Here is a 14226-nt window from a genome sequence, read left to right on the forward strand (position 1 = left end):
AGCCTGAACCACTGGTCTCTCCAATAAAATTATGATCCACATGAATCTTAACTTAGCCAGGGTTTGACAAAATTTAAAAGAACAATTGTTATAGAGACTCTCCTGTCAAGGGCACAGACAGGAGATTCTGCGGCAGTGAGTGTGAATCTATGATACTGTCCAGGTTCATAGAATCCCTACAGTGTGCAAACAGCCCATCGAGTCCACACTGACCTCCCAAAGAGCATCCCACCCAGACGCATCCCTTTATTCCCTGCATTTTCTGCATTCCCCATGGCTAATCCACCCAGCCTGGATATCCCTGGACACTATGGGAAATTTAGCATGGCCAATCCATTGAACCTACACATCTTTGGACAGTGGGAGTAAACTGGAGCACCTGGAGGAAACCCACGCAGACACGAGGGGAATGTGCAAACTCCACACAGACAGTAGAAGATTAAAAAAAAACCTCAAAAGTAATAATTGCAGGTTTATTCCCGGTGCCAAGCCAAATAAGGGAAGGAATAAAAGGATAAAGAAGATAATCAATGGCTGAAGAGACGGTGTAATGTCCAGGGATTCAGGCTCTTGGGTAATGGGGATCTCTGTTTCACCTGAACGGGAAAGGAACCAATATCCTTACTGGGTAATATGCTAGTTGTATTCCAGGAATGTGTGACAAGAGCAAGTCAGAAAATGAACTAACTCTTAAGAATTAAACTGCATTTATTTCAATGCAAGGGGTCTTACAGATAAGGAAGATGAACTCTGTGCATGCTTGGGACATGGGATTGGGTGTCATAGCTATTTCAGAAACTTAGCTGAGGGATGGACAGAACTGGCAGCTCAATGTTCTGGGTTTCAGATGTCACAGAAAGGCTAGAAAGGGAGGCAAAACAGGAGGGGGAGTGGTGATTTTGATAAAGGAAAGCATTACTGCTGTAATTATGATTTAGAGATGCCGGTGTTGGACTGGGGTGTAAAAAATTAAAAATTACACAACACCAGGTTATAGTCCAAAAGATTTAATAGGAAGCACTGGCTTTCGGAGCGCTGCTCCTTCATCAGATCACAACCACCTGCTGAAGGAGAGGCGCTCCGAAAGCTAGTGCTTCCTATTAAACCTTTTGGACTATAATCTGGTGTTGTGTGATCTTTAACCAGTTACTGCTGTAAGTGGAGAAGATATTTCTGAAAAATCATCCAGTGAAAATATATGGGAATGAAATTAGAAAGAAAGGGATGATCACTTTGATGGGATTGTACTATGGCCTCCTGTAGTCAAAGGGAAACCGTGGAACACGTTCTCCTATAATGCCGTAGTTGTGTTCCAGCAAAACCTCACTTAATAGAAAAATCACTTCATAGAAATAATGGGGCCTATGGGAAAAGTGGGATTGGGATGGACCAGCGGAAAAAAAAAATCACACTCAATCGCTCAAAACTCACCCAAAAATCTAACGCAAAGCATAACCTGAATGAAGGTTGAAATTATATTTATTAATAGAACATAGAACATAGAACAATACAGCACAGAACAGGCCCTTCGGCCCACGATGTTGTGCCGAACATTTGTCCTAGCTTAAGCACCCATCCATGTACCTATCCAATTGCCGCTTAAAGGTCACCAAAGATTCTGACTCTACCACTCCCACAGGCAGCGCATTCCATGCCCCCACCACTCTCTGGGTAAAGAACCCACCCCTGACATCTTCCCTATACCTTCCACCCTTCACCTTAAATTTATGTCCCCTTGTAACACTCTGTTGCACCCGGGGGAAAAGTTTCTGACTGTCTACTCTATCTATTCCTCTGATCATCTTATAAACCTCTATCAAGTCACCCCTCATCCTTCGCCGTTCCAACGAGAAAAGGCCTAGCACTCTCAACCTATCCTCGTACGACCTATTCTCCATTCCAGGCAACATCTTGGTAAATCTTCTCTGCACCCTCTCCAAAGCTTCCACATCTTTCCTAAAGACTACTACTACTACTAATGAAACAAAAATAAATTTAACACAGTACATTTAAAAAATATAAGAAAGTTGCTCTCTGTACAGTACCTCTCACAGAAAGTTGACATCGGCGCATGCACAGAATGGTATGGATATCTGCACATGTGCAGAATGGCGCAGAGATTTCATTACCGACATCAGCAGAACAAAGCATGCAAACCGATCCCTGCTGAAATCGTGCTCTTGCTAACAGAGGTAAGCATTCCCAAAAATACCATTCCTTAATTCTTCAGCAATGTTATAGCCAAATCGCTCTGCCAGAATGCATGTTATCCCAGAACTATCTATGTAGACAGCTCTCAGATAGATGTAAGAATAATAAGGTTGCAATAAGTAGTGATTTTAATTTTCCAAACATTGACTGGATTACCATATGGAGAAAGTGAGGACTGCAGATGCTGGGGATCAGAGTCAAAGAGTGTGGTGCTGGAAAAGCACAGCAGGTCAGGCAGTATCCGAGAAGCAGGAGAATCTCAGATGCTGCCTGACCGGCTGTGCTTTTCCTGTACCACACTCTGACTCTGGATTACCATAGTGTTAACGGTTTGGATGGCAAAGAATTTGTTAAATGTACTGAAGAAAATTTGCTTTATCAATATGTAAGTTTCCTACTGGAGAAGGAGCAAAATGTGACCGTCTCTTGGGTAATAGGGAGGGCAAGTGACTGTCTAGCAATCATAATTCAATCTTTAAAATAGTTATGGAAAAGGAGAAGGCTTCCATAAAAAGTTTTTAATTGGAATAAGGCAAACTTTAATGTTGTGAGACAAGATCTTTCAAAAATTAATTGGAGTAGACTGTTTGCAGGTTAAGGGATGTCTGATAAGTATGATAACATGAGTTCAAAGTCATTATGTTCCTGTAAGAGTGAAAAGTAAGGCTACTAGGATTAGGGAACAATGGGTGAATGAAGATATTGAGTTTCTAGTCAAGAATAAAAAGGAATCATATTAGTTGTAAACAATTAGATTCAAATGAATCTCTTGAATAGTATAAAAAGTGTAGTAGCATACGATACTGGGTCCACTTTGTCATTTATATAAACGATTTAGATAAGAAGTTAGAAGACATGCTTAGTAACTTTGCGGATGACACCAAAAATTCATCAGGTAGAAGGAGCAGCGTTCTGAAAGTGTGTACTTCCAAATAAACCTGTTGGATTATAACCTGGTGTTGTGTGATTTTTGAACATTGGCCATCCCAGTCCAATACTGGCACCTCCTCTTGACCAAAATTGTTGGTAGACTGGACAGTAAAGAAGGTTATCTCAGATTACAAAGAGATTGTGATCAATTGAGTCAATGGGCTGAGGAGTGGCAGATGGAGGGCTTGAGTTATAAAGAGAGGAGACTTTTTTTTCACTAGAGCACAGGAGGTTGAGGAGTGACTTTGCAGAAGTTTATAAAATCATGAAATATAGATAAAGAGAATAGCAGGTGTCTTTTCCCTCGAATGGGTGATTTAAGACTAGGGGGCATATTTTTAAGGTGCGTGGAGAAAGATTTAAAAATAATATGAGGGTGGTTCATGTGTGGAATGAACTTCCAGACAAAAGGATGGATGCAGGTACAGTTACAATATTTAAAAGACATTTGGATAAGTACATGAATAAGAACTGTTCGGAGGGACATTGGCCATCCCAGGCAGGTGGGACTAATTGAGTTGGGATTATGGTCAGCATGGACTGATCAGACCAAAGGGTCTATTTCCATTCTGTCCGACTCCATAACTCCAAGCCTCTATAACTTTCCTGCAATTGCCCCAAGGCAAGGAAGATGGGGATTAAGTTTCTCAAAAAGTACAAGCGAGCTGCTGGCATTCATTCATCAATGATGATAAATAAAATACCTGCAACCAATCATGGCATTTCCTGAACACTGCTTGTGTGATTTAGCTGCATAGGAACTGAGTGCTTCATCTCCATTATCAATATACACTGGCCAAACCTCAAAAAAAGTACTTACTCTTCTGTACAGTAAAGTTGCAGATGGAATTCAACACAGAGAACTGAGAGGTGATGCACATGGGGGAAGTAAGACAGGGCAAATTAATACATAATTAGTGGGAGAATATTGAAATTTGTAGAGGATTTGAGGGACCTTGTGTGTATATCCACAGATTCCTGAAGGTACAGGGCTTGAAGAAAGTGGGTGGAAGCAGGCTCCTTATGTTAGCAGACAGGTCAACAACTGATGGGCATAATTTAAAATGATTGATGGAAATATAAAAGAGAGATCAGGAAAAATATGACCCAGTGGATGGTGGAGATATAGTGTATATTGCCTCAAACAATAGTGAGGACAGAAACTCATAATCCATTAAAAGGTATCTGGATATGTACCTCAAGTGCCGAGCTATGGACTAAATGGAGAAAAGTGTGATGAGGTTGGTGGCTCATTTTGTTTCAGCTGGATCAGATATGACGTGCTAAGTGGCCTTTTTCTGCACCATAAACTTTCTAAGATTCTGTTCTATGATGCGTTTTGGAATGCCTAATGATCATGAAGGTGGTCACAGGAGATCAAACAAAGCCATTCATCCTTTGATTACAAATATGACACCATGTATTTCACCAGATTTCACGTTGGCCACTAAGTTGGAATCAAAAGCCACTACTGCACATCTCTAGGTTGAGGAGATTAGAGACTTCACCTGAAATCAATAGCAGTACGGCACTGATACACCTGCCTGTATTAATCATGTGCTCAAGTCAGAGGTGAGGTTGCGACCACTGAATTAAGGTTGACACTTATATGCAGATAAAATAATTCATAATGTGAGGAATAAAAGTGACAAAGATTTGGAAGAAAAACTTTAGATATGTTTCTCCACAACTACTGATGAAGGAGCGGTGCTCCAAAAGCTAGTGATTCCAAATAAACCTGTTGGACTATAACCTGGTGTTGTGTGATTTTTAACTTTGTCCACCCCAGTCCAACACCAGCACCTCCAAGTCTTAGATATGTTTGACAGAAGTTTAATTAATTTTTATCAAGTTAGATCATTATTAAACATTAAAATTATTTGGTATATAAAATTAATTAGGAAATCTATTCCCTATCCCAGTTAGCACCACCTCTTTCCAGATTAACAACAATAAAATGAGACAATGTGTATGATTCCTTACTTCAGTCATTAATTTGACTTCTCCACCACCTGATGCCTGGCTTGCTGTGTTCTTCCAACCTCCTGCTAATCTACCTTTAATTAAAATGATACATTCTTTAATTCTGAAGGAGGTCACTGGACCCAAAATGTTAACTCTGCTTTCTCTCCAGAGATGCTGCCAGACCTGTTGAGTTTTTCCTGCAATGTCTGTTTTGGTAGCTTGGAAATAGGTCGAGGCCAGGATCGAGCCTTAGTAGACATTGTAGGTAATGATATGGGAGCAGGAACCATTACAAGTGCTTCTCTCGATGAGGAGAGTTGCAAAGGAATGAGAGAAAGCTATGTTCAGGGTTAAGGCAGCAGGAAACTTTGGAGAAAGTTTGTGTGGAATGTATTCATCAATGATTCATGCAAGCAATTTTAACTTATGAGAGCAAGTCCCAATCGTTCTTTCCATGGCCTTGGCAAATCTGGCAATGGATGACTAAACCATATCCATGAAGGTCTACTTTCCTTGGATGGAGTAGAACAGCTGGGTGATAGAGAAGGTATTCCGTCTAGGGCATCAAAGCTCAAAGTGTTAGTGCAATTAAACAAATCACAACCTGTGGAAATATTGTGAAAATGGAGGGAAACGTTTAGAGAGCTTGGAGCTTGAATTTTCAAAGTGTAGTTCTAAGTGAGTTGGGGGTTAGACTTTGCTAGAAGGAATTTTTCTTTCTTTTTGAAGATTGTGAAATTGCCTCCATTGCCTTCTGAGACAAAGTTATTGAATTTTTTTAAGATGGATTCTTGTCAGGCAAGGGAATGTAAGGTTATTGGAGGTAGATGGGAATGTGGAATTCAAAATACAATCAGAAAAACTCTGATCTTATTAAATGAAGGAACATCCTTTTGGGGACAAATGGTCTACTTCCATGATGTACATTTGTAGAAAAAGTAGTCTTGGAGAAGTAAAGAAGATAGAAGTAAAATTCAAAAGCAAAAGCCAAAATAGAGAGATAGGCACAGGTATCAAAGATTGGGAGCAAATCACTAACATTTCTCTTGCTGCTAAGAACATTTTATAGTAAATGTGTTTTGGTATCTTATGGATCAGTCTTGAATAATCTTGAGATCAAATTCCACTGCAAGTCTTGAGCTGCATGATACAGGCTGATGAATCACTGGGGAGTACTGAGGAAGTGCTGTGGTGTTGAAGATGCCATCTCGGTACAAGTTCAATATCACAAAGTAATTTATTTACTATGAAGTATTTTAGATATCACGAGGATGTAAATGGTGTTATATAAATACAAGTTCTTTGCATAAAGGCTAGAACTGAAATACTAATGAGTATTCCTTTAATAATACTGAACTAATGTTGCTTGAACACAAAATTGGAGATAGTGGAGGAAAAAGAAGAACAGCAGATCATAATCACCTCTCACCTTGTGCGACATTTATGTACATAAATAAACACATCCTAATGTTTGGCACAAACCTGCATTTCACATTCAGAATGGTACCAGGAGTCAACAAGATGAACATCAATTGGGAGATTTTGGGAGACTTTGCCAATCAGAAGTAAATGCTGATGATTCAGGATCAAATTGGCAGTTGCTGGCATAAAGAAGCAAGAAACATCCCTTGATTTTGTCAAGACCTGATTCACTGGCATTGCCAAACTTTAGTCAGAGAGCATTGTTATTGTGTCCCACATAAAACTACCTGTTTCTCAATCCATTCAAAACTGCATGTTTTAACAAAATATGAGAAATTTTGAAGAGTCAATGACTTATGTTTAAGCTAAGACTTGCATCGCAGGGAACATACCTCATGCATCTGTACAGATGGTTTCTCGGATACAGCACATTTCCAACATCCTCTAGGACTTTTCCACTTACGAACATTTGGCAGCATTGGCTGATTCAATTCTGCACAGAACTGCAAAAGAGAAATCTTGATTGGAGACAAAGTCTCTGAGCATGTTTGGCATTTGCAGTAAAGCTGCATTTTAGCAGTTTTTAAAAACTCCAAATAGTTGATCTTTTCTGAGTGCATACTAAAAATGTAAAAAAAAATGTTAACACTGCTCCATCTGCATAAATATGTGAAAATTGTTGTGGAATGAATTGCACTTGTCCTCGATCCTACAGTCACAATACTATTACAGAAAGAATAGCTGTTGGCTTTATTTTATCCATAAGCTGTTTGTCAACAAATAATTTAAACAATTTACTGGAGAAATATTTTATTTATCCCAGATAGAACATAGCTCATAACCTCTTCAGGGCAAATAGGGAGGGACAATAAATACTGGCTTAGCTAGTGATACTCAAGAACAAACAATAAAAGATGACATGATTAATCGATGAACCTGTATATTCAATCCAAAACAGGAAAAGACTTACATTTAGATCATTACATTTACACTTACACTTCACAATCTCAAGATGTCCAAAAACATTTTACGGGCAATGCAGAACTTTTGTAAAATGTAGTCACTGTTATCATGTCAAAAATGGATAGGCTAATATAGTGCACAGCAAATTCCCACAGATGGCAATGAGAAAATTATCAGATATTGCTTTAGTAATGGTGCTGAGGCATAAGACACAAGGGAGAACTCCCTTGTTCTTCCTTAACTGCCTGCATGGGATATTTCACATCCACCTGAGGGAGTTGTCAGAACCTTGGCTTTATCTCTCATCCAAAAAAAACCATTTTTTTTTTAGACCAAGTACAGCACATTTCTCTCACTGCCGCACAGCAGTGTCAGCCTAAACTTTATGTTTATGTTTCTGGAGTGGAATTGAACCATTAACCTCCTAACTATGAGACAAGAATGCAACAACTGAGACACAGCCAAATTATTATGATCCACAGGTTTGGATTAGGTTTGCCAACTCAAGTGAAGCTATTCCAAAAGATTGTGTTGTCTACACATAATGATGTAATCCATTGACCTGTGTACAATAAAGCCATTCATTTTTATTTCTTTGTGGGTGATGTTTTGGTTTGCAACCAACCACCATCAGCTGGCATTGCATTAGAGTGCTGATGCCAATTCCTCTTTTTAGGGTGAATTCTCCCTCACTATTGCCGTGATAATAGTGTAAGCTAACGCATATTCTGAGAGACCCATTAGAAAGAGTTATAATGTCACCAAGGATGTGATGGCTATTCTGGTGTTTCTGAACATGGGTCATTAAGAGATGTGCAATGTTCCTTGATGTGTAGAAACATAATAGTTTGGTTTGCCAGATGTACCCAGTGTTGAGTTTCCCTAACCTTGTGAGCAAATTTAGGATGCTTCATCTCAAAGGAACTTTTACTCTTGTGTTGTTCAAGTTCTTCATTTTTTGGAATAGAATTAAGACGATAATATGCTTTCCTGCTCAAGAAAGAGACTGATTATAAATTACATATAAATGTGATATATTTTATATTGCAGTTTTATTTATACTGTATATTTAATGTTAAGAGTTATTCCAGGACCATGTAGCTTCATGTAACTTCTGTTGTAACTTCTGTTTCTTCAGCTATGGTTTCTGATCTGTTTAGACAGTAAAACTAACTTCTATATCAAGCCTAAAATTACTGAGCTATCCATTGACAAAACCTGGCCCTGTGAAACTCAAGTCAGTTGAATTACCAATTACCCCGATGAATGTCTTGCAATGAAATGTTTTCTTGAAGATCCCCAAACCTGTGCTCTGTTTGGGCCATCTATGATATTAAATCTTTGTGGCGGTATTATTTTTCCTACTCTGACTTCTTAATGCAATTATTTATTCATCTTCCTTTAAAGAGGTTTAAAATTCTGCAGTATCTAAATGCTGCTGTATTTTGGGCTTTAAAGCTTTTAATCCTTTACTCAGTCAATGTTGGTTTAATCTCTTCCTTTGGAAGACGTCTACTTCTATAAATAGCAACGCCGCTTTATTTTCATTGTTTTGTGAGGTTTTAAATTGCAATATTGGAATTCTGTAGTTTTTTAAAGCTTTTATCTTTAAGCTTCAATGCTATATCAATATGACATTGATGTAGCAATGCTGTATCAATTTATTCTACAAAATGTTAAACTTTATTAGAATAACTCTATTGTACTGTTTTATAATTTGTCATATTAATCCATGCTATTAAATAGAGAGTCTGATGGCCTTTTTGCAGTCAAACGATGGTTTCTCACCTTCTGCAGGCAAAATAAACTATTTCTGCTTTCTCATGGGCAAAATGGATACTTTCCCATCCTTCACAAACTAAATCATATGAGATGTATGCTTCCTCGATTTTGCATCAAAACTTTAGGACTGCTGATTAATAAATCTTCCCAACAAAGTTGTGGTCTAAATTCTTATCACAATCTTAGAAGTCTTCAATCTTCTTCTGTTAAACTGTTTGTTTTATCTTTTTAATTGTCCTTTAATCACATTACATTTGCCCATAATGTTTCTGACATTACTACCTTGGTACAAATTAAATCTAGTGTCCTTGACTGCCTTACTGTAGTTGTGTCTATTTTTATTCATTCATGGGATGAGGGTGTTACTGGCTGGGCCATCATTTATTGCCATCCCTAATGGCCTGTGTTGGGGTTAAGACTTAACCACATTGCTGAGGGTCTGGTGTCATATGCAGGTCAGACCAGATGAGGACAGCAATTTTCTTCCATTAAAGGAGCATAGCGAGCTAGATGAGTTTTTCTGACAATTGATTCATCGTCATCATTAGACTATTAATTCCAAAATTTGATTTAATTCAAATTCCACCATCTGCTGTGTTGGGATTTGAACCCAGGTCCCCAGAACATTACCTTGGTCTCTGGATTAACAGCTTAGCAATAACACCACAAGGCTGTCACCTTGCCTCTCTGGTGGGTGCGCTGTATGGCAGTAAAACTCACAGTGAAAGGCAAGTATCCTTTACCCAACTTGCATATTTCCCGTCCTAGTCCTTTGCACATCAGATTAGATCAATTAAGTTTCAGGTCACATACTACAGCAAGTAGCTGTGTTTTGGCAGCTTGGAAAAGCAAATTGGAACTTTGATCAAGTTGGTCTTAAATCAGCATATGTGCTTGATACAAAAGTAAAAGCTATAAAAGTTATACACAAGTGGCCAATCTTATTTAATAGGTTAGATCATGATCAAAACTAAAGGAAAGTGCTGTAGATCCTGGAGATCTGAATAAGTCCATAGGATGTAGAAGTAGACCATTCAGCCCACTCAGTCTGCTGTGCAATTCAATGGGATGACAACTGATCTGATCACCCTCTACAACACTTTCACTCCTTTTCCCCATAATGCTCGATTCCCTTCCTGATTAAAAATTTGTCCATCTCATCCTTAAATATGCTTAATGACTCAGCCTTGACAGCTCTCTATGGTCAAGAATTCCGCAGATTCACTGCACTCTGAAAGAAGAAATTACTCGTTTTTGTCTTAATTGTGCGATCCTTCATTCTGAGATTCTACACCCTGACCCTAGACTTTCCAGTAAGTACTTAACTGCATATTTCCTGTCAAATCCCCTTAGAATCATGTGCATTTCAATAAAGTCACCACTCTTTCTTCTAAAGACAAATGAATACAGGCACAAACTACTCAACCTGTCTTCATAAAGCAGTCCCTCGATACTGGAGATCAACATAATGAACTTTCTCCAATGCCAATATATCTTTCTGTATTTAAGGGGGCTAAAACTATTCAAAGTAGTCCAGGTGGGGTCTGACCACTGTCTTGTAAAGTTTTAGCAAGACCTCTTTATTTTCATGCTTCACTCCCTTTGAAATAAAGACCTACACTCTATTTGCCTTTCCAATTACCTGCTGAACTTGGAAGATAACTTTTTGAGATTTATGCACAAGGTCCCAAAATCTCCCTCTTTTATAGCTTTCTGCAGTCTTTCTCCATTTAAATAACATTCAGCTCCTCTACTTCCTGCCAAAGTGTATAACCTCATATTTCCCAACATTTCTTGTCCATTTTGAGTTATTTTAACCACTTGCCTTCCCACTTATTTTTGCACCATCCTCCAACTTCACTTTCCTCATGTGTCATTAATATACACTGTAAATAACTGTGGCCTTAACATTGATCCTTGTAGCATTCCAGTTACAGGTTACCTTCCTGAAGATACTCTTTTTGTTTAAAAAAAATCAATTAGTTAGCTAATCCTTATGACCTATTTCAGCACTTTCCAATATTACACAGATATCACTGTCATGGCATGAATTTAGAATTTAATTCTAAAGAATGAATGAAAAATTTAGAGCTCTTGCAATTGGGTTTGAATTGTGCAGTAGATAATTGCTGGCAAACCCTCCAGTGCTAAAAAAAACTTAAAAGATGTAAAATGTCATTCCCTCAGAAGAAAATTAATATTTCAGATTATTTTGAAGTTAGAGACTCTGTGCTATTTGCTTTGCTCAGAGACAACAAATCTTCCTGTATGACATATCATGCTGGATCAGATATCTGATAATTAGAAATTCTCATCGTCAATCCTCTCAGAACTATTTGTTTGGTGAATAGTAAAAGCTACTCTTTCTTCATTTGCACCAAATCTCGTTAGTTAACATTTCTATGGAGACTTTGACCTCTGCAGTTTTAAATTTGTAACCTGCGCTGTCTTCTCATTTGAACACGTGGCTTCAGAATCAATGTCAGGCAGATTTCTTGACAAATAAAAACCATATAAACCTGCTGCAGCAGGAGCAGAATACAATACACCAACTCTGAATATCTGCAACTAGTTAGTGCATATCTCCACAAGAAAACCTTTCACAGGTGATAACATGCACTTCAGCCTCAGTAGCAATATTCAGTATTGTGTAAGTGAACCAAAATAACAGGGAATGAACCAGTGTTGGGATTGTGTAAGTGAGCCTTAATTGAGCCCAAGGGCATCAACTTCAGTACATATTCTTCCAAATTAAAGTCAGTTTAGCTGAACAGCAGTTACTGTCCTACACATGGCATTTCACATTTAACCACAAGCATAATGCCAAGACTGTACTGTAAATTTAAATGGATATTGAGATTTTCAGCAAACTGAATATTAACTGATCTAGACAGTCGCTAACTGAGTACGTACTCAAGTAACATCTGTTCCAAATGTATCCAAAATCCTTGTATAAATGTTGACTCCAAAAAAGCAGCCCATGGACAACTAGACACCAACGCCTGTTGTCAAGACTAAATTAAACTCAGTGTTGGATTACAGGATCTGGTATTAATACATACTGAATATTTGTCAAATCATACCAACTTGAGGGGTGGTCTTTCTGCCAGCAAGATATTTTATGCAATGTGGCAATGCTGATGTTATCCCTCATTACATAAGAAACCAGGTATGGATATCATGGTATTGAAAAATTCGACACAGGTTTACTACAGCTCATTAATATATATAGATATCCTATTCACATTACGTCTGAGCTCACATTAAGCTATTTGGTTACAAAAGACATCAACTTTCAATAGTATGTTGTGCTGCAGGTTATCCCAAATAAAATGGCATGAGATCTTTCCAGTTTCAGGTCACATGCTAATATACCACATGATATATCAAAAGCATATATCTTAAATATATTGATACACTGACTGTGTATCATAACACAGCTATTGGGCAGGGTTTATGTGAATCTTCAGTGAATTCAGCAAACTATAAGAGAAAGTGCATTTAACCTCAACACATGATGGACTTTTGCAGAAAATGCAGCATTTTCCAAACCCCTCCACTTGCTGGTCTGCATGGGTTGCTAATCTACAGCTGCCAATCAGTATCATATTGAAATGGCCGATCTCAGTATAGAAACCTTGACTGAAATCTATTGGGGGATCTCTGGAATTCACACAGCTTACAAGCTCACACAGTGAACAATAATGTGATTGATTCCTTCAAGTAAGAGCTGGTAGTGTTTCCAACTGGGAGTGATCATCTCATACAAACCATTCTTACAGTAAAATGTGAAGCAGGACTGGAGTGGTCTCCTAGGCTAATTTTGATCACTTAAGGGATTAAAGAAAAATTTTCTAGATCTTCTCCCATTTCTAACTGCAACTGGTCTAGGTCTCTGATATTGTATGACTTTGTGAGGGCTGGAAAGTGCAAATATTATAATGTGAAACCCTTGATAATTGTGTGGATCAGATTTGATGACCAGAGCATCTTTTCCTGTCCATTTTTATTCAAATATGGAAGGTATTACAACTAACATTTCTGAACTTGCTCTTAACTGATACAATAATTTATAGTGTTACAGAATTATATAGCTTATAGATGCTAAACAACGATTTATAATGAAAGCTCATTTTTACTTATTTAACTTCAGAATCTATAGAAAGGATTGCATTGAGTATTTTACTTCTAAACATATAACTTTCGCTCTACCTGAGAACAGAACAATTTCACATTAAAGGAAGAATCTTATAGGGCTCTCAAGGATGTGAGCTATGGCAAGATTTGTGGTGGAATCAGACAAGAAGCCTAGTGAGGCCCATCTCTAAGTCAGGCATTTCTCATTCCATCTTGTAAGCTTTTCAAGGTGATGAGGCAAAATTCTCATTAGACAGAGGTGAGTTGCCAATTGAGAGTGATTAAAATAGGTTAAACAACTTGCCTCATTAATATTCAGCATTCTATCTTACCAAACAAATTAAGCAAGCTAGACATTGAGAAAATTTCACACGGATGATCCCTGGAATGGTAGGTCTAACATACGAGGAACGGCTGAGGATCCTGGGATTGTACTCATTGGAGTTTAGAAGATTAAAGGGGAGATCTAATAGAAACTTACAAGATAATACATGGCTTGGAAAGGGTGGACGCTAGGAAATTGTTTCCGTTAGGTGAGGAGACTAGTACCCGTGGACACAACCTTAGAATTAGAGGGGGTAAATTCAGAACAGAAATGCAGAGACATTTCTTCAGCCAGAGAATGGCAGGCCTGTGGAATTCATTGCCGCAGAGTGCAGTGGAGGCTGGGACGCTAAATGTCTTCAAGGCAGAAATTGATAAGTTCTTGATGTCACAAGGAATTAAGGGCTTCGGGGAGAATGCGGGTAAGTGGAGTTGAAATGCCCATCAGCCATGATTGAATGGCGGAGTGGACTCGATGGGCCGAATGGCCTT

General features: G+C 38.3%; 1 protein-coding gene across 7 annotated transcripts in view; it reads right to left on the minus strand.

The window, feature by feature from the left end:
- The window catches only part of eepd1 (endonuclease/exonuclease/phosphatase family domain containing 1), a 153417-nt gene that overhangs the window by 29168 nt on the left and 110023 nt on the right, over positions 1-14226 (minus strand). For 6 of the 7 annotated variants that reach the window (XM_043719188.2, XM_043719187.2, XM_043719193.2 and 3 more), the window contains one exon: positions 6921-7031. The exons of the other annotated variant lie outside the window; for it this stretch is intronic. In XM_043719188.2, coding sequence (XP_043575123.2) covers positions 6921-7031 — 111 coding nt within the window. The remainder of the gene's footprint in view (positions 1-6920; positions 7032-14226) is intronic. 7 annotated transcript variants of the gene reach the window in all.

The sequence above is a fragment of the Chiloscyllium plagiosum genome, unplaced genomic scaffold (genome assembly GCF_037043375.1).
Source record: "Chiloscyllium plagiosum isolate Xiang-an unplaced genomic scaffold, Cpla_swu_hap1 HiC_scaffold_34, whole genome shotgun sequence".
NCBI classification, from domain to species: Eukaryota; Metazoa; Chordata; class Chondrichthyes; order Orectolobiformes; family Hemiscylliidae; genus Chiloscyllium; species Chiloscyllium plagiosum.